This window comes from Salvelinus fontinalis, chromosome 30 (genome assembly GCF_029448725.1).
Source record: "Salvelinus fontinalis isolate EN_2023a chromosome 30, ASM2944872v1, whole genome shotgun sequence".
Lineage (NCBI taxonomy): Eukaryota > Metazoa > Chordata > Actinopteri > Salmoniformes > Salmonidae > Salvelinus > Salvelinus fontinalis.
In genome coordinates, this window is record NC_074694.1 from 15,647,121 (window position 1) to 15,670,919 (window position 23,799).

Here is a 23,799-nt window from a genome sequence, read left to right on the forward strand (position 1 = left end):
GTGTCGGGGCGAGGGGACGGTTTAAAGTTATACTGTTACACATACCTCACAAGACATGCCACTAGAGGTCTCTTCACAATCCCCTAGTCCAGAACAGACGATGGGAGGTGCACAGTACTACATAGAGCCATGACTACATGGAACTCTATTCCACATCAGGTAACTGATGCAAGCAGTAGAATCAGATAAAATTAACTTTATGGAACAGCGGGGACTGTGAAGAGACACACACACAGGTACAGACACACATACACATGATAAGAGACGCACTCTACACACACTTACACATGGATGTTGTATTGTGAATATGGGATAGTGGCCTGAGGGAACACACTAAATGTATTGGTAAAGTGTTATGAAATGTAATGTCATGTAATAATATAAATTGTATGTAACTGCCTTAATGTTGCTGGGCCCCAGGAAGAATAGCTGCTGCCTTGGCATGGATCCTTAATAAATACAAATAGCAACTGAAGCGGTGCCAATAAATCCTAGTTATTATTCTGTGGCCTTGAGACCACACCTAAGGCACCACAATGGGGCTCTATAGTGTGGTGGTTTATGTACTAGTACACAATGAATGTGATGTCATGTTGTCATTCTAATAAACGAATGCAGTTTAATATTGTTCCCTACATTGAAACACAGTCTACATTCATCATTCCCTACGCAAAGTGTTTGTATTGTAGATGATTGTCTGAGACTGCTACTGTGCTGGCTCTCCACCTAATTTGATTGAACAAGCCATGATGTTTAAAACACTGCCTTTCATTGATATGCATGACAATCCCTGTCATAAGCAGAAATAAATACAACTTTATTTGATTATGCACTGAATTATTCTTATTCAGTTGTTCAGCAATAGTCAAACTGGAAACAAAGGAAATGTACATGGGCATATCCATTTGTAAAATCTTATCTTATCCCTTCCCACAGTTCATTGCAATTTTGATGGCCCCTCTACCCTTATTATGATACATTCTAGCTGTACATCCACAGCAGGACAGAACAAAAGGCATGTGACATTGTCATTGTACATTTTTTTATGAATGTATGAGGTGTGACTGTCATTAAAACAATGGCATAACTGAACGATCTATGAATCCTTTGTCTCAGGTCTTGTGTTGCTCTCACTGACGTGATGTCTGGCAGGCCGTAGCTGACCACTGCACACTGTTCTCCATCCCTATCACTTCCTGACTGTGGTGGGTGTGGGGGAGGGGAAAACAGAGACCTAATCACCGTTGGGAGATTGTTTCCGCATGCTTGTGAGTCATGATGAGGGAGATATTGAATCCATCATGAGGTAATGAAATTGGCTATCCCTGCCATGTATGAGCAGTGTTACCGTTTTGATGTGGACATACAGTTCCAACAAGTTCTCACAGTCTCACTGCAGAATTAGATGTTTATCCACGTTTCTTCGAGTGTCAAATTTTGAGGTTGATCCAAAAGAAAAATTTCAAAGTGTTTTTGACACCCTGGGTTGCTCCTAATGCTCTGTATCGTTCCATTTCTTAAGTTTAGTCACTCATTCTGAATGGTTAAGGTAAGGGTTAAGGTTTGGAATAGGGTTAAAACATTAAGTTAAGTCACTCATTCTGAATAGATAAGGTAAGGGTTAAGGTTTGGTATAGGGTTAAACATTTAGTTTAGTCACTAATTCTGAATGGATAAGGTAAGGGTTAAGGTTTGGGATAGGGTTTAACCATAAAGTCCCTCATTCTGAATGGTTAAGGTAAGGGTTAAGGTTTGGGATAGGGTTAAAACATTAAGTTTAGGAACTCATTCTGAATGGTTAAGGTAAGGGTTAAGGTTTGGGATAGGGTTTAACCATAAAGTCCCTCATTCTGAATGGTTAAGGTAAGGGTTAAGGTTTGGGATAGGGATAAAACAGTGTCCCCTCCCCCACTGGGTTTGAACATCATCATGGGATTACGCCCATCCCCATCCACAAGGCACTAGTCTCCTTGACTGTAATAGTGCTCACTGTTGCCCCTAGTGGCCGGTTGATAAAGCATTTCCCGACATCCTCAGGACATCGATAGACGTCCAATTTCGAAGTCAATCTTTATCTCCCTGGACATACAGTATGTTTTTTTTAATAGCTTTACATGATGAATTGGTTAACAGAAAATTAGCTTACATATTTTAAGTTCTAGCATTCCGGCACATGTGATTGGTCCTTACCTGCCGCCTCTTTAAGAAGTCCAGTGCTATCTGTACATTCTGGAGTCTGTGGAATCGCATCCTCCCTTTCTCCCGAGGCTGTGGGCAGAGAGGAGGAACGGGAAGAGGGGGACACGTTAGTGACGTTGCCATGTGGTCTCTCCCTTTCCAAGGACCAGGGACTCACCACACCATTAGTAGTATGAGGACACAGGACATGCTGCTGCCAGGGTCTTACCCACTCATCTGCTGAGGGAAAGAGAGAAAAACCAAAAGGGAGGGAACCAACAAATCCGGATCCAGGGCGGTCATTGGCCAATTCCACAGTAACATAGTTACACTGAAACTCAGATTTTTCACTTTAAAATGTATGTCAAACTAAAACCAATGATTGCAAAGTTAAACAAACCATACAACTCTATGCACGAGGATTACTTTTAAAAAATTCCACTGAATATTTTACAAAAACACATTTTATTCAAGAACAGTGTAGTCATTATCTTACCAAATTTTGCATTTGCACTTTTCTTCAAGTTCTTCATTGTTTTTGTTTGACACACATTTTAAAGTGACAAATCTGAGTCTTAGTGTCACTGTTACTGTGGAATTGGCCTGCTACAAATCACTGCTATTTCTACACACTGTATTTACTAGATAGAAAATACATTGATCTATTATGTCCTCCCAAACTGAGCTGACAGAACACATCATCTGACATATTTCACCATTCACAACTACAGTAATAACTAATGACAAAAGGCTAAACATGAAGCTATAAATCAGTGTGTCTGAGTGATAAACTCATTCCAATGAGGACCTTTCCCAAATCCAAAAAGCATCTAGGATGAATTTAGCTGTGAGGTAAAACACCTGAAAATGTGTCATTTTGTGAGCAGAGCCAAACTCCTGCGAAAGACACCCGTGGACAATGGGAGGTTACAGCTCAAGGTAATGAGATGGAAACTGTGTCACAAGCCAGGCAGTTCCCTGACAACCCGGGATTGAGCTGCAGCACAGCCCTCTGGTTTCAGTCATTACTCTCCTGGCTGGCCAAGAAAAGAGGCGGAGGAATCCCTTTCACCACAAAAGCCTTTTCCTCAACGGCTCACTCTCATTTAACTCAGCACGTTCAGTCAAGTGGCTTGGTTTTGGTATACACTAAATACAATAGAAAGCCAGTATCTGATGAAAAATGTCCAATGGTTCATAAAGGTTGACGTTCAGTTTGACTGTATGACTCAATGATGCACAAAGCTATTGAGGTTGGACTTAAAGACCCAGCTCTTATGAAACACATAATAATGTTATGTGTTTCAAATGTGACTGAGTTGTAGCAGCACTTTCAATCCTATCCAAGACTGAAGTGCATGGTGTTTGTTCTTTACTTTCCTATGGCATGTATAATACCACAGCTTGTTGTTGTTGAGAAAAATTGAACATGAGCCTGGGTCTTTAGCTCATAAGGCGAGTGCATTGCCATCATGTAATCCATCTCAGCTTGTCAGCTAGCATTTCTAAAGCAATACAGTGGGCCTACTCCCTAGTCTACACAGCAGCATCGAGCACAGTGTTGCGCACAAACTTCTATCATAGACTCTACGAGAAAGAAAACTTGACCTAGCCTACTACGGTCCACTAAAGTAAAAAGCCCTTGGTGGGATTGTTGTTCCACTCTCATTAATGTCCACGGCACGCGCTGCATTAGTTGTGTTACAAGGGGGAGGATGGTGAACCACACCTACCCCCTTATCATCATCCTGCTCATGTCCATGCTGCTCAACCGCACATGCTTCTGCCGAACTCACCAACCGCAACGTCTTGAGGAAATCACGCTCCCTTGGCTTACCAGACCGAGTTAACGTGAGCGCAAGAAACAAACACACAAGGGAGAGACAAATAGACATGGACACATGTTGGACAAATAAAAAGGAGGACATAAAGTGAATAGGAAACAATCCAATACAGAAGAAACAGAGGAGAGGAGGAAGAGGGTAGAGAGGAAACAGGATGTAAACAAAAGAGAGTACTACTACTTCGAGGAGAAAAATCAGCTTCACCTATTTTAGAGGGAACCTCATTTCTCCTCACATGAGTTACAGAGATGCTGCTGCACATCACCAAACAACGGTGACATCAGAAATGATTGTGATTAATTTTCAGATTCTCTAATGCAGGCTTCTACATCCCTGTTCCTGGAGAGTTCCAACCCTAATCTAGCGCTCCTGATTCTAACAATTAGCCGGTTGATAAGCTGAATCAGGTTAGTTACAACTGAAAGTGTAGTTCTCCAGGAACAGGGTTGGAAAGGCAAGCTCTATTGTGATGACATTTTGAGTGATCCAAACTGAAGTGATCACGATTCCTTGTCTACCTCTCCCATCCATAATTTCTATCAGGCAGTGTTTTGTTTGGAACACAATGACATAACAAACGTTGTAAACAAGCATCCCACTGGGCACAGACGTCAGTTCAATGTCTAGTTTTGATTTCCATTTGGTTGAGTTATCGACTAACGTGAATTCAATGTCACCCTGTCATTGGATTTAGTCTAAAAGTTAGGTGGAAAAAAACCTAGATTCCCTGACGTTGATGACTTTTGCAAATCCAATCAGTTTTCCACGTTGAATCAACATCAGCACATTGAATGTTTGGGTTGAAATGACGTGGAAACAACATTGATTCAACTAGTTTTTGACCAGTGGGATTGCAGTTGGTTTCTCCCTAGCCTTGAAGCATATATGGTCTTGGGGCATTTTCACATATCTGTTCGACACTAACTGTAGGATATACTGTATATGTGGACTTTAGGTGTATGTAAAAACCAAATCAATTCCTGTCCTTGCCCAAGAGGTTCAGGATCCAGGACCCGATTTCTAAACAATAAAGGTATATAATCTGTCTGGTAAAGGGAAAACATTCATAAAAATGTTTTGCGTGAAGAAAATTGTACTTTTTTGGAATTCTCATAAATTCACTGTGATACTGCTCCAGGGTACAGATTCATATATGAAAACACCCTTTACGTTAATCAGAATCACACAATGGAATGAATTGTGTTATCTTGGGATTTAGTAGCAAGGCAAACCATAGCCTATAATGTACATCTCTGTTCTAACTTTTCTTTCAAGAACGCAGATACATTTCCCAAAATAAAACTGTCTAGCACAATGAAAAATGGCACCCTATTCCCTATAAATCAAATCAAATCACATTTTGTTGGTCACATACACATATTTAGCAGATGTTTTTGCAGGTGTAGCGAAATGTTTGTTTAGATTATTATTATTATTTTTATGTCTGTCGGCGCCATCTTGCATTTTTGCATGGGCTCTGGTCAAAAGTAGTTCCCTTTGGAATAGGGTTCCATTTCACATGCCCTCTGGCTCATCATGTACACAGGCTACATTACCATGACAACACAGTACTCACCAATGACTGGCCAGTCAGGACCTCCAGCAGTGAGATCAGGTTATGTCCATCTCGTAGGTCTTCATACAGGTCATTAACATGCTTCCGGACCTAAAGGCCAGAGGGAAGGAAAGTTCATATAATAATATGATATATGCCATTTGGCAGACGCTTTTAACCAAGGGGACTCACAGTCGGGTGGTCCCGGGAATCGAACCCACTATCCTAGCGTTTCAAGCGCCATCAAATTAAATGACATATTATTTGTCACAAGTGCCAAATACAACAGGTGTGGACTTTACAGTGAAATGCTTACTTACGAGCCCTTTCCCAACAATGCAGAGTTAAAAAATAAGAAATATTTGCACAAAATTGTAACACAATTAAATATCAATAACGAGGCTATATACAAGGAGTACCAGTACCGAGTCAATGTGCAGGGTTACGAGGTGTTGAGGTCATTGAGGTAATACAATATGTACATGTGGGTTGGGGTAAAAGTGACTAGGCAATCAGGATAGATAATAAACAGAGTAGCAGCAGGGTATGTGAGTGTGAAAAGTATTTGACGTAATGTATTTGACCCAGGTCTGATTTGAATCTGAAAGCATTTACAGTATATTGCCTGACTGAAACTACAATTTGGCTACCTTAAACAACTTTATTTCCTGATTCTACTTTTAAAGACTGGGATTTATCACCATATAATTAGTATATTTTACATGCTTAACAAATACAGGCTGAGTGAGTTGTCACCCATACAATTGTAACAATATTTTAAGATAATACACAACGTAGAGGACTAAAGGTCAATAGGAAATTAACAATCAATGGAAATAGTTTTTCAGTTCAACACCTGTTTAGAATCTGTGTAGGAATTTCAGTCCTGGACTCATAGCTACATGTGTCAAGTTTTCATTGGTCCAAATTGTCTATACATTGAGCCTGAAACAGGATACTTGTTATTTGGCCCAATTTTACTGCAAGGAATTCTAATTGGTCAACCACAGGCTAGGATTGGGGGTTATAAATTACATCCTGTCACTTTGTTCTGGGGAGAGAATCACTGAGGACAGGAAGAATTAACATCTATTTCTCAGCATCACATCAATGATTTGTCCTCTTTGAATAAACATATTTTTCTCACCCTGATTTGCTTAGGAGTCTGTGTTATTGAAGAGTAACATCAACTGCTAACACAATGGCAAAGTAATCTTTGACAGACAAAGTACAGACGTTCAACATTTGAATGTGCTCTGGATTAAAGTTAGGGTAAAACCATTATACTACTATCCTTCCTGCATACAGAGCAGCTGCCCCTCCCTCTTCCCATTCAATCTGAGCCTCTGATATACTTCCACTCTGTCAAAATCAAAGAAAAGCCACACCTCTCCATGTGCTTATTTTAACACGTGCTGACCTTTTGAGATATCCATAACCTGTTTCAGAAAACCTGACTAACATGGGCTTGTCTGTCTTTCTTCACAAAAGGCTTGTAATGGCAATGGTAGCACCGTGCTGAGTTGGTTATATAGTTACACGAAAAGGAGACCGGACAAAGACAAGAAGCCAAAAAGCTCCACTGAGGCACAGTTGTATTGTTTGTATATCATTGTATTTAACTTTGGAACATAATGTTATTATTTTAAACGACAGCATGTTCCAATTCCTGCCAATATCCAGCAACTTCACACAGCCACTGAAGAGGAGTGGAACAAAAAAAATGTTCTCCATTTTTTGGAATTATTATTATTTATTTATTTGTACTTTTATTTAACTAGGCAAGTCAGTTAAGAACAAATTCTTATTTACAATGACAGCCTACCCCGGCCAAACCCTAACCCGGACGACGCTGGGCCAATTGTGCGCCGCCAATCACAGCCGGTTGTGATACAGCCTGGAATCTAACCAGGATCTGTAGTGACGCCTCTAGCACTAAGATGTAGTGCCTTAGACCACTGCGCCACGGGTCACAATCAACAGCCTGATCAACTCTATGCGAAGAAGATGTGTCGCGCTGCATGAAGCAAATGGTGGTCACACCAGATTCTGACTTGTTTTGAGATCAACACCCCTACCTTTTTTTAAGCTAACTGTGACCAAAATATGCGTATCTGTATTCCCAGCAGTGGAAGCTTCTAAGGGGAATTTAATAAAAATAAAAATAGTGAAACATTAAAAAGTTATCCTTTTTAGATAAAACTATACTAAATATAATCACGTCACCAAATAATTGATTAAAACGCACTGTTTTACAATGAAGGTCTACATTAGCCTCAACAGCACTCTGTCGGGTAGCACCATGGTGTAGTCGGAGGACAGTTAGTTTCTGTCCTCCTCTGGGTACATTGACTTCAATACAAAACCTAGGAGGTGCTGTGAAAGTGAACTGTGTTTGCGTGTTATCAGGGGTGTATTCATTCCGCCAATCCTGTAGAAAAACGTTTCTTAAACAGAAACAAAAGGAACGAAACGGGGATAAACATACCTGAATCTGTCCAATAGAAATTCACATTTGTAACTGTTGGACTAATGATTACACCGCATATTAGCTAGATCCAGGCAAGAGTGTGCAAGGCAGTATTGAATGTGCCACTGTCTGTCACCTTGATTACTCAAAATTCTCGACCACCACTGATTCCCAGTCATGTGAAATGCATAGATTAGAGCCTAATGCATTTATTTAAATTGACTGATGTCCTTACATGAACTGTAACTCAGTAAAATCTTTTAAATTGTTGCATGTTGTGTTTATTTGTTTGTTCAGTGTAGGGCTGTCCCCGACCCCAAAAAATATTGTCTGACCGAGAGTAGTCCTGTTCTTTCGACCAATCGATTGTTCTAATTGTTTTACCTTATTTTCCACGTATAGACAGACACACGCTATGTGTTTGAATAAAATCAACTACATATGTACTGAGCTTGTCTGATGCTTTAAGCACACTGTTTGATTAAATAATTAAGGCACACAAATGACTCAAAAAGGAGCCCAATGGTCACACTGTGTTAAAATAAATGATAGCGAGTGCCAGTGTGACTGACGTACGTTGTCTCGCTCTCCGCCCTAATGCAGGGAAAAGGCACCACAGCACAGCAAGTATTTATTGCGTCGTCCGTTCTGAAGCTGTAACATCATTACAGTCGTTTAGTTTCTTACTTAGTTTCTGACTGAAAAGTTCTGTTACCAAAACATTCCCTATTCCCTGAACCCTTGCTCTCTTTACGTGAAACATGTAAGCATCGCATGCATGTGACCAATAGAGCCTGACCTATAGCTTATCACATCAATAAATTGGTATTAACAAACTCTGAACATGGCAACACGTGACAGCAAAATGGATGTGGAGGCCCTTAAAAAGAAACTTGAAATGTACAAATGTTTACTGGTTGCTCAGGAGGGAAAGGGGAAGTCAGATCTGTGGAAGACATTTGACTTAGTTGTAGAAACTACTGGAGATTAAGAAAAAGGTGGTTTATCGGAGCAACCATTGCGTGAGTATTATGGTGTGCCAAACAGTTGCTGTTAGATTACAATATTATAGTTTTTTCTGACCATTTGGAATAGTGTCATCAAAACTAAATAAATAAGTGTACCAGAGAGTCTGTTCTAATGGAAAAAATAATAACATATAAAGCCTTTATTACAGCACAGCGACGGTTAAAAACAGCCGAATCTGTGAATTTGCTTTACCTGACATTTTGCCGTTGCATGAGGCTTGTTGCTCATGGAATCAGCAGGCTATTAATTAAACAAACACTCAAACAGACAACAGAAGCAGGATCTGTCTTATTTCTGTAGATATATATGGATGATTTATAAAGCCAGGCACATTAACTGTTAGGTTATTGATTATAGGACCTAATTAAGTTGGGCTTTCCTCTCTCCTCAATTATCTTAAGACTATTAGGCTAAGGCAAGGGCTGTTTCCTCGTCTCTGCTGCTGCTGCCTCCACTGCATTGTTCTCAATCCCAATATGCTGCTTAACTTTGCTATTATGCACATGGCAACACATGGAAAGGCACCAATTATACGGTGCACTTTGTTAGCTTAGGGGGTTTAAAACACTTTTGCCTTCGACCAAATCAAGCAGGCTAAATCAATTGAATATGTGACGAAAACAGGATTATAACTTGCTCCCTAAACACATTACACAATAAACAGGCATGGATTTTCATGCATAATAACAAATTGCCTTGAAATATTTAATGCTTGCTCATATGGGAAAGTGGGAAATGTATCATTTGTGAAGACAGACAGTGCATGCAGACACTTGTTGCTCTGCCTCTATGACTAGGTGTTCCCTAATTCCACAGTAAATGAACCAGAGTAATTTAGATTCCTGCTGAGTAAACAAAAACGACTCGGTACATGTACACTGCACCATGAGATGGGGGGAAGACATGTAGGCAGGACAGACTCTGGCAAGCTAGCAACAACCATCTCTCATTGGCACCTCCGCTCTAGATCTGTCATCAGTAGTGGCAATAAGTGGCTGAGGATAAACAGCGGCCTTTAATGGATTATTCCCTGCATCAGGTAATTACACAGTATATTTCATCTTCATGGAAACTGACAGGGCTAAAACATGAAACAGCCTGTCGTTCTATTATCATTACCATCATACCATCACTCCTGTATCTGTATGTTGTAGAAACAGTAACCATTTCAACACAGAATGGCTGAAAGGTGATGACAGAGAAGTGGATGTACAATACAGTAATTAGGCAGTGAGGCATGTGAGAAATCATCTACCTACGGGACCGGATTCATACACAACAAGAGTCCTACTGCCATGGGAAAAGCAAAACAGATTCATCTACATGCCTAGACTGAACCTAGCTAACACTGTACATGTGATGAATTGGATTAAAGGAAGAATCCATTTAAAAACTATATGTTGGTATTGTACTTTCAAGAAGCAAAGTGTTACTTGCCACAGCATCATGATGATGTAAAACGCGTCATCATGATGATGTAAAACGCGTCATCATGATGATGTAAAACACGTCATCATGATGATGTAAAACGCGTCATCATGAGGATGTAAAACGCGTCATCATGAGGATGTAAAACGCGTCATCATGATGATGTAAAACGCGTCATCATGATGATGTAAAACGCGTCATCATGAGGATGTAAAACGCGTCATCATGATGATGTAAAACGCGTCATCATGATGATGTAAAACGCGTCATCATGATGATGTAAAACGCGTCATCATGAGGATGTAAAACGCGTCATCATGAGGATGTAAAATGCGTCATCATGAGGATGTAAAACGCGTCATCATGATGATGTGGCAAGTAACACTTTTCTTCATGAAAATCCAATGTCTTGAAAACTTGACTGCTGAAATGCAAAACATTTTCGAACAATATTAACAGTGGACTAATGAAACAAAATACCAACATACTGTATAGTTTTTGAGTGGATTTGTCCTTTAAGACTGGTGCAGGCCACAATATTAAAACAAAGGCCTAACTTTCTCTCTCATATTACATTAAATCTCTTATTAGATCATTGATATGGCAGGCCAAATAAAGACTCCCTAATCAAATAAAAGGAAAGATTAGTCAAATGAATGGTACACTCTTAGAAAAAATGGTTCCAAAAGGGTTCTTCGGCTGTCCCCATAGGACAGTGGTTCCCAAACTTTTTATAGTCCAGTACCACTTCAAACATTCCACCTCCAGCTGCGTACCCCCTCTAGCACCAGGGTCAGTGCACTCTCAAATGTTGTTTTTTACCATCATTGCAAGCGTTAGGAAGCGACCTAGGTTAATCGTAGGTCATATACAATACATTTATTAAACATAATAATGAGTGTGAGTTTTTGTCAGAACCCGGCTCGTGGGAAGTGACAAAGAGGTCTTATAGAACCAGGGCACAAATAATAATTTAGCTCTTTATTTATTTAGCCATCTTACATATAAAACCTTATTTGTTCATCAAAAATTGTGAATAACTCACCTCAGGTTAATGAGAAGGGTGTGCTTGAAAGAATGCACATAACTCTGCAGTGTTGGGTTGTATTTGTCACGTCCTGACCATAGAAAGCTTTAATTTTCTATGGTAGAGTAGGTCAGGGCGTGACTGGGGGGTTGTTCTAGTTTATATTATCTATGTGGGTTCCATGTTTGATTTTCTATGTTGGTGATTTGTATGATTCCCAATTAGAGGCAGCTGGTTATCGTTGTCTCTAATTGGGGATCATACTTAAGTGGCATTTTTCCACCTGTGGGTTATGGGATATTGTTTATGTTTAGTTGCTTGTTAGCACTGGATTGTCGTCACGGTTCGTTTATTCTTTATTTGTTTTGTCTTAGCTTAAGTTTCACTTTATTCATTAAAATTATGTGGAACTCAACATACGCTGCGCCTTGGTTCGACCATCATTATTACGAACATCGTGACAGTATTGGAGAGTCTCAGTCTTAAATAACTTTCCGCACAGTCTGTGCCTGTATTTAGTTTTCAGGGGGGCCGAGAATCCACTCTCACATAGGTACGTGGTTGCAAAGGGCATCAGTGTCTTAACAGTGCGATTTGCCAAGGCAAGAAACTCTGATCACAGCCCTATCCAGAAATCTGGCAGTGGATTCTGATTAAATAATATTTTCACAGAACCGCTTGTTGAAATTTCGATGAGGCTCTCTTGTTCAGATATCAGTAAGTGGACTGGAGGCAGGTCATGAAAGGGATAACGAATTCATTTGTTTGTGTCATCCATTTCTGGAAAGTACCTGCGTAATTGTGCACCCAACTCACTCAGGTGCTTCGCTATATTACATTTGACATTGTCCGTAAACTTGAGTTAATTTGCACACAAAAATCATACAATGATGGAAAGACCTGTGTGTTGTCCTTGTTAATGCAGACAGAAAACAGCTCCAACTTCTCAATTTTGTCCCACACGTTGAATATAGTTGCGGAGAGTCCCTGTAATCCTAGATTCAGATCCTTCAGGCGAGAGAAAACATCACCCAGATAGGCCAGTCTTGTGATAAAACTCGTCATCATGCAAGCGGTCAGACAAGTGAAAATTATGGTCAGTAAAGAAAACTTTAACTTCTCTGATCTACGGATCCCGGATACGGGTTTGAATTCGACAACATACGGTGATCGCCACAAATAGTCATATTAAACATTCCTGAAAATACAAGTGTCTCACATGCTTCCAAAGCCTAGAATCTTGCTAATCCAACTGCGTTGTCAGATTTAAAAAAGGATTTACTGCGAAAGAATAGGATGCGATTATCTGAGCACAGAGCCCCATACAAAAATACTTTTTCAACCAGCACAGGCGTAACAAAATCACAGATTGCAATGAAATAAATTGTTTACCTTTGAAGATCTTGCTCTGTTTGCAATCCCAAGGCTCATTGTTACACAATGAATGGTCTTTTGTTCGGTTAAATCCATTTTTATAGCCTAACACGAAACATTTTGTGAACGCTTATCTCGTTGAAATTCGTGTCATTCAATTTGACGAAACATTCGACGTAAATACACAGATTAAACCTGACTTTATCCAGTCATGTTTGGTTTCCTTGCAATCAACTGTTTGTTTGTAACACAACCAAACTTGATGGATCATTTCGCGGGACGTATTGACCCAAAGAAACCGATTGGAAGACAACAAGAAACGACCTCATTGTGCACCAATTATATGACCGCTGTTTCGTTGATTGACTGTATCTTCACCTAATGACCACTGATCGTCTTGAAATCTAGCTGGGTAGATAGCCAATGAGCAGAGGTAAACGGCAATATGTAATGTTTGTGTTTTGGAAGACCAACCCACGTAGTAAACTCCGGCGTAAAGACCGTCATTCGCCATTGAAGATTCATACTGGAAGGAGTCAAACTCATTACGCACAGCACTGTTTCGGTAACAAGCATCTTCAGATGTTTATATATCGAAAATCGTGGCGAATAAGTCAGGGAAAGCTAGATATAAGACTAGATATACGAATGTAGACAAAATTATAGAGGAAATTGATTGTGAAAGTGAAACATATGCTTTTGGAAAACGACTCAGTTAGCGACCATGACTCAAATGGAAGCATCTTTTTTGAACGGAGAGGACATTGTTTTGGACTGGTAAGTTCTTCTCATGCTAATGCCGTTGTTTGAAATTAATAATATAAAATATTATTTGTGATTGTTTTTACATTTATTTGCAATATATAAAAATGCAATGAAATGTGTAAAGTACACATTGGCTATACTTCCTCCAGCGGCATGCTTCCTCAGTCTACATATTATGGATTAGAGGGAGCATGGTCGAGATGCGTGTATCTGCCGCCAACGTGTCCATCCCCCTCTGAAGCTGGTTCATCCAGCTGGACCCCTGCTGTCTCTGGCTCCACACCTCCTGGGCCATCTAGAGGTAAACTGTTCATATTTACTCTTGAGGGCTATATAATTTGATTTGATTTGATTTGATAGAGGACTGAGGGTCTTCCAAATAGTTAAAGTGTGTAAATAGTTACCCATGTTATTTAGTAAATGTATATATTTTTTTTCTTCATATTTTTTTTTCAATATTTTTTTCATTTTTTCCCCTCCATTTTTTGGTGGGGTGTGTTAGAATACCATTTTGGTATTTTGTATATAGTTATTTGTTTCAAAATGTATACCTTCACCAATTTGGCCACTTGGGTACATTTGGGCTACTTGTGTGGGACACCTGGGTGACTTCATGATAAATGCCATGTAGCACACTCATTTTGGAAGATATCATTCTGAAACTTTGCACAAGTACTGTTGCCCTCTTGTGTTTTTCACTGAAATTGTCACCATATTCATATCTGAATGTTTGTTTTATCTTGTTCATTTTAAAGATGATGATACAACAATTAAAAAGAAAAACGTATGGTTTTTTCATTGTATTATCTAATCCAGATCTATTGTGTTATATCCTCCTACATTCAATTCACATTTCCACAAACATCAGAGTGTTTTCTTTCAAATGGTACCAAGAATATGCATATCCTCCTGGGCCTGAGCTAGAGGAAGTTAGATTTGGGTATGTCTTCAGGCAGAAATTGAAAGAAGGAGGGGGGTAGTTATGAGAGTTAAGCTTGTCTCTCAATTTAAAAAAAAATGTGTCAATACTTTGCCCCTTGATACCCAGCACACAAGGCCCCAGTAGGTTGTAAAAGCGGTACATGGTCGCTGCCCACATCATTGCATAATGCAGAAAATACACGAGAGTTCAGGGGCCTTGTATTAACAAGTTAACCATTTTCACTGTAGTGTCCAAAACTTCTTTCAAGCTGTCAGGCATTCCCTTGGCAGTAAGAGCCTCTCGGTGGATGCTGCAGTGTACCCAAAATGGCGTTGGGAGCAACTGCTTGCACGTGCGTTACCACTCCACTATGTCTCTCTGTCATGGCTTTTGCGCCATCAGTACAGATACCAACACATCTTCACCACCAAAGTCTATTTGATGTCACAAAGCTGTCCAGTATTTTAAAAATATCCTCTCATGTTGTCCTGGTTTCCAATGGTTTGCAGAAGAAGATGTCTTCCTTAATTGACCCCCCCATAAACGTAACGGACATATACCAGGAGCTGTGCCAGGCCCGCCATGTCTGTTGACTCATCCAGCTGTAACGCATATAATTCATTGGCTTGAATGCGAAGCAGTAATTGCTTAAAAACATCTCCTGCCATGTCACTGATGCATCATGAAACAGTGTTGTTTGATGAAGTCATTGTCTGTATTGTTTTTTTGGCCTTTTCCCCTAGCATTGTCCCAGCCATATCGGCGGCAGCAGGAAGAACTAATTAATCCACAATAGCATGGGGCTTGCCTGTCCTAGCCACTCGGTAGCTCACCATATAAGACACTTATAGATCCTTCTTATTAATGGTATCTGTTGCTTTAATACATGTCTTACTACTCTGAAGTCGTCTTTATTCTCGCTCAAAAAACTCCTGTGGCTTATTTTTCAAATGATCATGTTTTGTTTCTAAATGTCTGTGCAAGAGTGAAGGTTTCCAGCGAGAGAGTAATGGTTAATGTGGTTGGATGTTAATTATTTGACTAGGCTACCTGTATTTGACATTGTGTTGTTATTTTGCTGAACACTAGATGTTTTAATTTTATTTTTGGCAGTGAAACGAGGCTACTCAGGCGAGAAAATAACCTCACCCAAATGTATAGCCCCGTTTGAAAATGTGTAATTGTGAATTACATTTTTATTTGGTGTACCCCCCACGGCATTGCGCGTACCCCCACCCAGTTTGGGAATACCTGCATATAGGAGAATCCTTTTTGCTTCCGGTAAAACACTTTTTGGTTCCAGGTAGTACAACCCTATTGGGATCCATGTAGAACCCTACCCAAAATGGTTCTACTTGGAACCATGTAGAACCCTTTCCACAGAGGATTCTACATGGAACCCAAAATGTTTCTACTACCTGGAACCAAAAAGTGTTTTTCCTGGAACCAAAAAGGGTTCTCCTATGGGAACAGCTGAAGAACCCTTTTAGGTTCTAAATAGCACCTATTTTTCTAAGAGTGTATTTCTAAAAGAGGCTCTGTGGACATTAAATTCTTACCTTCAGGAGATGTTGGTTTATCCATTTTGTAAAAGTCTTTTTCTGCACTCTGTCTCTTTCATCTGAGGAAAAGACACACAAAAAAGACATTTAGGAAGGTACATTACATACGTACATACAGTACATCCCATGAGGCTGCTGAGGGGAGAAAGGCTCATAATAATGTCTGGAACGGAGCTAACCATGTGTTTGATGTATACGATACCATTCCAGTCATTAGCACAAGCCTGTCCTCCCCAATTAAGGTGCCACCAACTTCCTGTGGTAAGCATGGCGTAACTTTAAGGCACACACAGCACACACACTCCATATCACACACACACACACACACACTCCATATCACACACACACACTCCATATCACACACACACACACACACACACACACACACACACACACACACACACACACACACACACACACACACACACACACACACACACACACACACACACACACACACACACACACACACACACACACACACACACACACACACACACACAGGGAATGGTAATTTGCATGACAAGCATAATTGTGACATGGTATGTGTGATTTACTATATAACTCTACAGTTCTTGAATGAGCCCTTCATGAATGAGGCCTTCATTCCTCTTGTCAATGTATATGCTCTTATTAATATCCAGCCACTGGATACATTTTATTCGGAGCCCCATTAGCTGTTGAAGAAGCAGCAGCTACTCTTCCTGGGGTCCACACAAAACATAGAACATGAAGAAAAAAACATGATTCGATAAAAGACGACAATCCTAATGCTCTTACTTACAAGTGGGTTTATTCCCAGTAGTCTCCAGAGAGATTGATCTTTTTGGAAGCGTAATTGAAAAGAAGTAACTTCTATGCATGAGGCCTAGCTTGCATTACTTATGATTCAGTATTGTACACTGTCAACCACATTATTTTGTGTTTCTTGTATCCATGACATCCAGGCTGGCCGCTTCCACATGCAGCCTCTAACAGACATCAGTCTCTCTGGGATAGAACATGGAAAGATAAAGGCTCAATTGTAGGCTGTCAAGGCAAAAACTATCACCAGCTATGCTACATAGACAAAAACATTTGCTCTGAGAATCTAACACCATAGACAAAATCCCCATCTTATATTTCTGTATCATTAGCCTAACAAAATCCCCATCTTATATTTCTGTATCATTAGCCTAACAAAATCCATTACTGTACTGCAACACTGCACATGGACTGTAGGCTACTGGTCCTGAGACACACAGCTTGAGGAGAGACCCTCCATACTTACTATTACCTGTCTCACACAGAAAGACTGAGAGAGAAGGCTGCAGTGTGGGATTCAGGATTCAGGCCAGATGTCTGTCTGTCCTTTTTTATCTCTATGCCTAAAGGTCCATCTGCTACAAGCCCTCATAGGCATAATTTGATACCAATCACGAGCCCAGTAAATCATATTAAAAACATGACATTAAAAACATGACATTATAAACTTCACCTTTAACAAAGCCTCTCTCAGCTTTAAAAACAACAACAACAACCACACACAATCTGCATCTTCTTGGACTTTGGAACCAACATGCAAAAGAGAAACTAGTCCATTTACAACAGCATTATAACACAACAGGATTTAGCTTTGGGAGGTTTTAAGATCCCCCTGAGAAACTAGGGCAAGCTTCAACGCTCAGTTAGCAATTGAAATTCCCAATCTTCTGAACCCGGAAGAGGATTGGTGGGAAGCAAAGCAGGAAGACACATGATACTGACCCATGCAGCACATCAACGTCACCAGGTGAGCGCTGAGCTCCCCTTCACTCCCCAGCAGGTGCCATATCTCCTTAGCCATTGTTAGCTCCCGGGGACTCTGGAGAGAGTGTATCATGGTCCTGGCAGAGGGATGTGTGTGAGCTACCAGTGTTACTGAAGGAGCAGCAACAGACTCCTCCTGTCTGCCTCGAGGGCAGCCTGCAGTTACTCCACTTTTCGTCAAGCATCCAGAACGAGTTCTGTCAGGTTTTCCAGCGCAACTCTTATATGGTTCATGTTCACTTAAGGCCACAGCACAAATTCTTTTGGGGAACTAATTAATAAGGAACTTTCACTGGGGACGGGCCACATTCTGAAATTACATTTTTGTCCCCCCCAGTTTTATCATTGGAATGTGATACAAAACGAGGCAACGGTGAGCTTTAAGACAATACGGATGTCTAATGTCTCCGAGCGGTCGGGTAGACTGTTTGGAGTTTTTATCCGACTGGATATTTAACAAAAAATATATACAAAAAGTTATGTGTCCCCCCCCCCCACTTCTATGTCCCCCCCACAAAGTTGCACCCCTGCTAATAATGCTCCTTAAGAAAAGGAGCAAAGGTATTTATCTGCTTAGAAACCATTTTTTTCGGATGACACTTTAACCTGAAATGGGAAGGGGCATCATTTTGAAGAATACTATTGCAGTAGAAGATAGGAATAGATATAACAATTAAAGATTTAATATGCAAAAATTGCTCCATAATTTCCTGGTTCCTAATAGTTTGCCTAATTTCCGTTTATCTGACAAAAAAAGCAATCAGTGTGTAGATAATCACTGTACCATCTAAACCACTGTGAAATATATTTTCCATAACCAAACATATTGTATTTTCAACTGTTGGAAGCTGGTGTACAAAATCTAAAGTAAAATACGCAATACAAAACTTACGAATGGAAAGCATAGAAATAAGGCACATAGAACATATCTACCACTTCTTAGACTTTCTTTCAATGAGAATGACAAATCTATGACTCAAATTTCTATATAAATTTGGTCAGGTCGCACAAAAAGTGATATATTGCAGCTTTAAATGTCTTATGGGTATTTATCTGATGGATCTACTATGCAATTAGGGCTCCCGAGTGGCGCAGCGGTCTAAGGCACTGCTTCTCAGTGCAAGAGGCATCACTGCAGTCCCTGGTTTGAAACCAGGCTGCATCACGCCTGGCCGTGATTGGGAGTCCCAAAGGGCTGCGCACAATTAGCACGGGTTTGGCCGGAGTAGGCCGTCATTGTAAATAAGAATTTGTTCTTAACTGACTTGCCTAGTTAAATAAAGGTTCAATTAAGAATAAAGAAAAATAAATTCAAGTTTATGGTGTGTCTTTATGCAGAGAGCAGTTAACTAATAATGTAATGTAATCAACAGCATTTATTGTGCAATAAGATTAAATAATGTCCAACAACCAACAGACTACAAACATGTTCAAATGAAACATATTTTCACTCTAGTACAGCTGCCCAGACTATTTCTGTCAGCAGAATGACAAAATCTGGACAAAAACTCCATTCATCAAAACAATCAAACTGCCAAAAACAGCATGTCAAAATGTATTGTTGTCAACACAATATCTCTGTGCTGAAGAGAACAGCATGGGTTATTAACTATTTTCCATCTCACTCTGAGGTCGGTCAATTAACTAGACAATCACAATCATTTTTGTCAGATCCTTGACAAATCAACATTTCTCTGCAATCAGTGGCATATCCCAGAGGAGTGAACCCCTGCTGGGACAGGTATAAAAAGAGGAGACAGTATGTTCTATGTCAAAAGTGACACATTTGTGAGGCTGATGTCCTTGGATTTCCAAGGCAAGAATATTTGAATGAAGGGGAAAGGGATGGGAAAGGGGGACACCTAGTCAGTTGTACAACTGAATGCCTTCAACTGAAATGTGTCTTCCGCATTTAACCCAACCCCTCTGAATCAGAGAAGTCTGAATAGAAATTATTAGTCTGCATTTCCACACATATAGCACATCCTACAGTGCACCGCCCACAACAATGTAAGTTACTGTTTCATCAAACACATTTAGCACACTCACTTGCGCTTGTTGGGGAAAAAACCACAACACCAACTGAAATCAAAACAACCACACCCTTTACTTAGGGCTGCATAAAATATGATGCCAAAATTACCATACAAAACACAGGCAATGGCATGAGGTCAACAAACATCAGTTCGGAGGCAAATACTGATGGGTGATTATTCATATAGGCCTTTCCTTAATACAGAGGTGTCTCAATGGTGCTGCCACTGTCAGTGGGTCTCAGAGGACATTTCCATGTGGTTCATCTATAAATATTATGTGTGTAAAGCTGCAGAGGATTCACTACTGGGCTGGGAGTCTGGGACTGGGAATTGCTCCACATTTTAGCGGACAGAACACAGAACATATGGGAGAATTAAGGCTGTCCCCGACTCAAACAAATCTTGGTAAACCGAGAGTCGTCCTGTTCTTTCGACCAATTTGTCTAAATGTTTACATTTATTTTTACATATATAGACAGACACAGCCTATGTGTTTGAATAAAATCAACTACATACAGAACCAGTCAAAGGTTTGGACAGACCTACTCATTCAAAGGTTCATACATTGGTGGTAAAACTAATGAGCCTTACTTGAGCCCTTCTCCACGACATTGAAGTGGATCCAGCCGTTCAACTGCAAGTTCCAACACAAGCACAAACTGCAGGACCGGCAGACCAAAATACTCATTAGCACACATGGTCTGGATCCCCCTACAAAACAAGGGTGTGTCGAATCCAGGCCCTCTCTTGGTTTTTCATGCTTAACTGTTGATGGTTGGAAGTGCTACAGTCCATCCGGGGCCATGGGAATGTGTTAAATGAATTACCTTACAGCTCTTCCCCTCTGACTTGACTGGGTTGATGTTTGTAGTATCACAAGTCTACATTAACCTGTTACACTTTCTCTGTTGCCAAGTTCCACTTGGAAGGTTACTCTTTGGAGCCTAAAGCCAAAGGAGAGGAGTAGTTTTAAACCGGTTAAGCATTGGAACATCATGTGAGGTGACAAAATGCCAGAGGGGAATTTGAAGAATAACATTGCAATAACTGCACGTGTCATTGGTCATTTCAGCAATAAGACCCAAGGAAGATTGGTATATTGGCCACAACATTATTTATTATTACTATTTTCTACATTGTAGAATAATAGTGAAGACATCACAACTATGAAATAACACCTATGGAATCATGTAGTAACCATAAAAAGTGTTAAACAAATCAAAATATGTTTTATTGTTAAGGCTGTCCTCGCTGACAGAAGGTGTGGAACAAAACGCAGAGTGGTTAGTGTTCATTCTTTTAATGAAAGTCAACAAAACAAAGTCCTGGCTGAGGGACTCTGGCAGGTCCTGGCTGAGGGACTCTGGCAGGTCCTGGCTGAGGGACTCTGGCAGGTCCTGGCTGAGGGACTCTGGCTGGTCCTGGCTGGACGGCTCTGGCTGGTCCTGGCTGGACGGCTCTGGCAGGTCCTGGCTGGACGGCTCTGGCAGGTCCTGGCTGGACGGCTCTGGCAGGTCCTGGCTGGACGGCTCTGGCTGGTCCTGGCTGGACGGCTCTGGCAGTTCAGGCACCGCTGGGCAGACGGCAGACTCTGGCCGGCTGAGACGCACTATAGGCCTGATGCGTGGTGCCGGAACTGGAGGTACCGGGCTGAGGGCACGCACCTCAGGGCGAGTGTGGGGAGGAGGAACAGGGCTCTGGCGATGCACTGGAAGCCTGGTGCGTGGTGTAGGCACTGGTGGTACTGGGCTGGGGCGGGAAGGTGGCGCCGGATATACCGGACCGTGAAGGAGGACACGCGCTCTTGAGCACCGAGCCTCTCCAACCTTACCAGGTTGAATGGTCCCCGTAGCCCTGCCAGTGCGGCGAGGTGGAATAGCCCGCACTGGGCTTTGCAGGTGAACCGGGGACACCACCTGTAAGGCTGGTGCCATGTACACCGGCCCGAGGAGACGTACTGGAGGCCAGATACGTTGGGCCGGCTTCATGACATCCGGCTCGATGCCCAACCTAGCCCTCCCAGTGCGGCAAGGTGGAATAGCCCGCACTGGGCTAAGCACGCGTACTGGGGACACCGTGCGCTTTACCGCATAACACGGTGTCTGACCAGTACGACGCCCTCTCACTCCACGGTAAGCCCGGGGAGTTGGCTCAGGTATCCAACCCGGCTTCGCCACACTCCCCTCTCGGGTTTCCGTGCTAGCCGCGTACCTTCATAACTCCGGTTCCTCTCTCCGGATGCCTCTGCTCTCCTAACTGCCTCCAGCTGCTCCCATGTCCATTCCTCCTTCTGTCTCTGCTGCTGTCGCTGCCCTTCTCCACTCCGCTTGGTCCTCTTGTGGTGGGTGTTTCTGTTAAGGCTGTCCTCGCTGACAGAAGGTGTGGACCAAAACGCAGAGTGGTTAGTGTTCATTCTTTTAATGAAAGTCAACAAAACAATACAAAATACAAAAACAACCAACGTGACAAAACCGAAACCGTCCTGTGTGGCAACAAAACCTCCACAGGAACAAACACCCACAAAACACCAGTGAAACCCTGGCTGCCTTAGTATGACTCTCAATCAGGGACAAACGATACACACCTGTCTCTGATTGAGAATCATACCAGGCCAAACACAAAATCCCAACATAGAAAAACAAACCTAGACCAACCCACCCAACTCACGCCCTGACCAACTAAAACAAATACATAACAAAGGAAAACAGGTCAGGAACGTGACATTTATATTTGAGATTCTTCAAAGTATCCACCCTTTGACTTGATGATAGTTTTGCACCTTATTACAGCATAGCAAAGACTAAAAACAGCCGAATCTGATCCCGTCCTCTCATCTGCCTCCAGAGGTCCCTCATTGAGCCATGGTAGAGAGGTTTTCCATCTTGGCTTACGTTGAAATTTCCTAGTAAAAGAGGTATCCACTTTGTCAATAGCTGACAGAAATGTTCTGTATCCAGACTCTGGGTCTTCAGTGCTTAACAGATCAGACCCAGTCCATTTGACTTATAGCTGCATCGTAGTTACTCTGCTCACTTTTCAGGATTTTTTTCTCGTACTGTTGCACATTAATATGGTTCCTAAATCTCTTTTTAGTGAGCTTTCTAACCACCAATGTAACATTGTGGTCAGATATGCCAGTTTGTAAGTTAATGGACTTAGTTTTCGATCAGGTCTGTTAGTAAAGACCAGATCAATTTGAGTCTGGGATGACTGTGTTACTCTGCTTGGTCCTTGTATTATTTGAGTCTGGGATGACTGTGTTACTCTGCTTGGACCTTGTATTATTTGAGTCAGGTTCAAATAGTCTGTGATCTCTTTGAGCTTTTTCCTGCAAGTTTTGTTTTACCAGTTTATATTGAAATCGCCCATGAAGATGATCTCTTTCTTATGATCACATTCTTTAAGCATGGCTTAAAGATGTTGGTGGTCGATATAATCCAATGATAGTGAGAGACATATGAGGGGAGAGGAAGACAGTCAGCCATTCTGTAACGCGCTTCCTCCTTCTCCTCATCAGAAGAGGAGTAGCATGGATTTGACCAACGTGCAGCGGGTTGTGAATACATCATGAAACTTTATTTACAAGACAAAACTAAACACACGAAGAACACTTGAATATTTTACAAAACGAAGAAGACAGACCTGAACGAGAGTACTTATATAAAACACGAAGAACGCACGGACAGGGAAAACAGACTACACAAATACCGAACAAACGCTACAGTCCCGTGTGGTACACCGACAAGGACACAGGAGACAATCACCCACAAACAAACAGTGAGAACACCCTACCTTAATATGACTCTCAATTAGAGGAAAAC

At 41.2% G+C, this 23,799-nt stretch overlaps 1 protein-coding gene across 21 annotated transcripts in view; it reads right to left on the reverse strand.

The window, feature by feature from the left end:
- Positions 1 to 23,799, reverse strand: part of LOC129828714 (dystonin-like) — a 200,145-nt gene that overhangs the window by 123,468 nt on the left and 52,878 nt on the right. For 18 of the 21 annotated variants that reach the window (XM_055889856.1, XM_055889864.1, XM_055889866.1 and 15 more), the window contains 4 exons: positions 16,152 to 16,213; positions 5,599 to 5,688; positions 3,912 to 4,010; positions 2,191 to 2,268 (listed from right to left, as the gene is read on the reverse strand). In XM_055889856.1, the coding sequence (XP_055745831.1) occupies positions 2,191 to 2,268; positions 3,912 to 4,010; positions 5,599 to 5,688; positions 16,152 to 16,213 (329 nt within the window). The remainder of the gene's footprint in view (positions 1 to 2,190; positions 2,269 to 3,911; positions 4,011 to 5,598; positions 5,689 to 16,151; positions 16,214 to 23,799) is intronic. The other 3 variants (XM_055889877.1, XM_055889859.1, XM_055889878.1) reach the window with 1 other exon arrangement.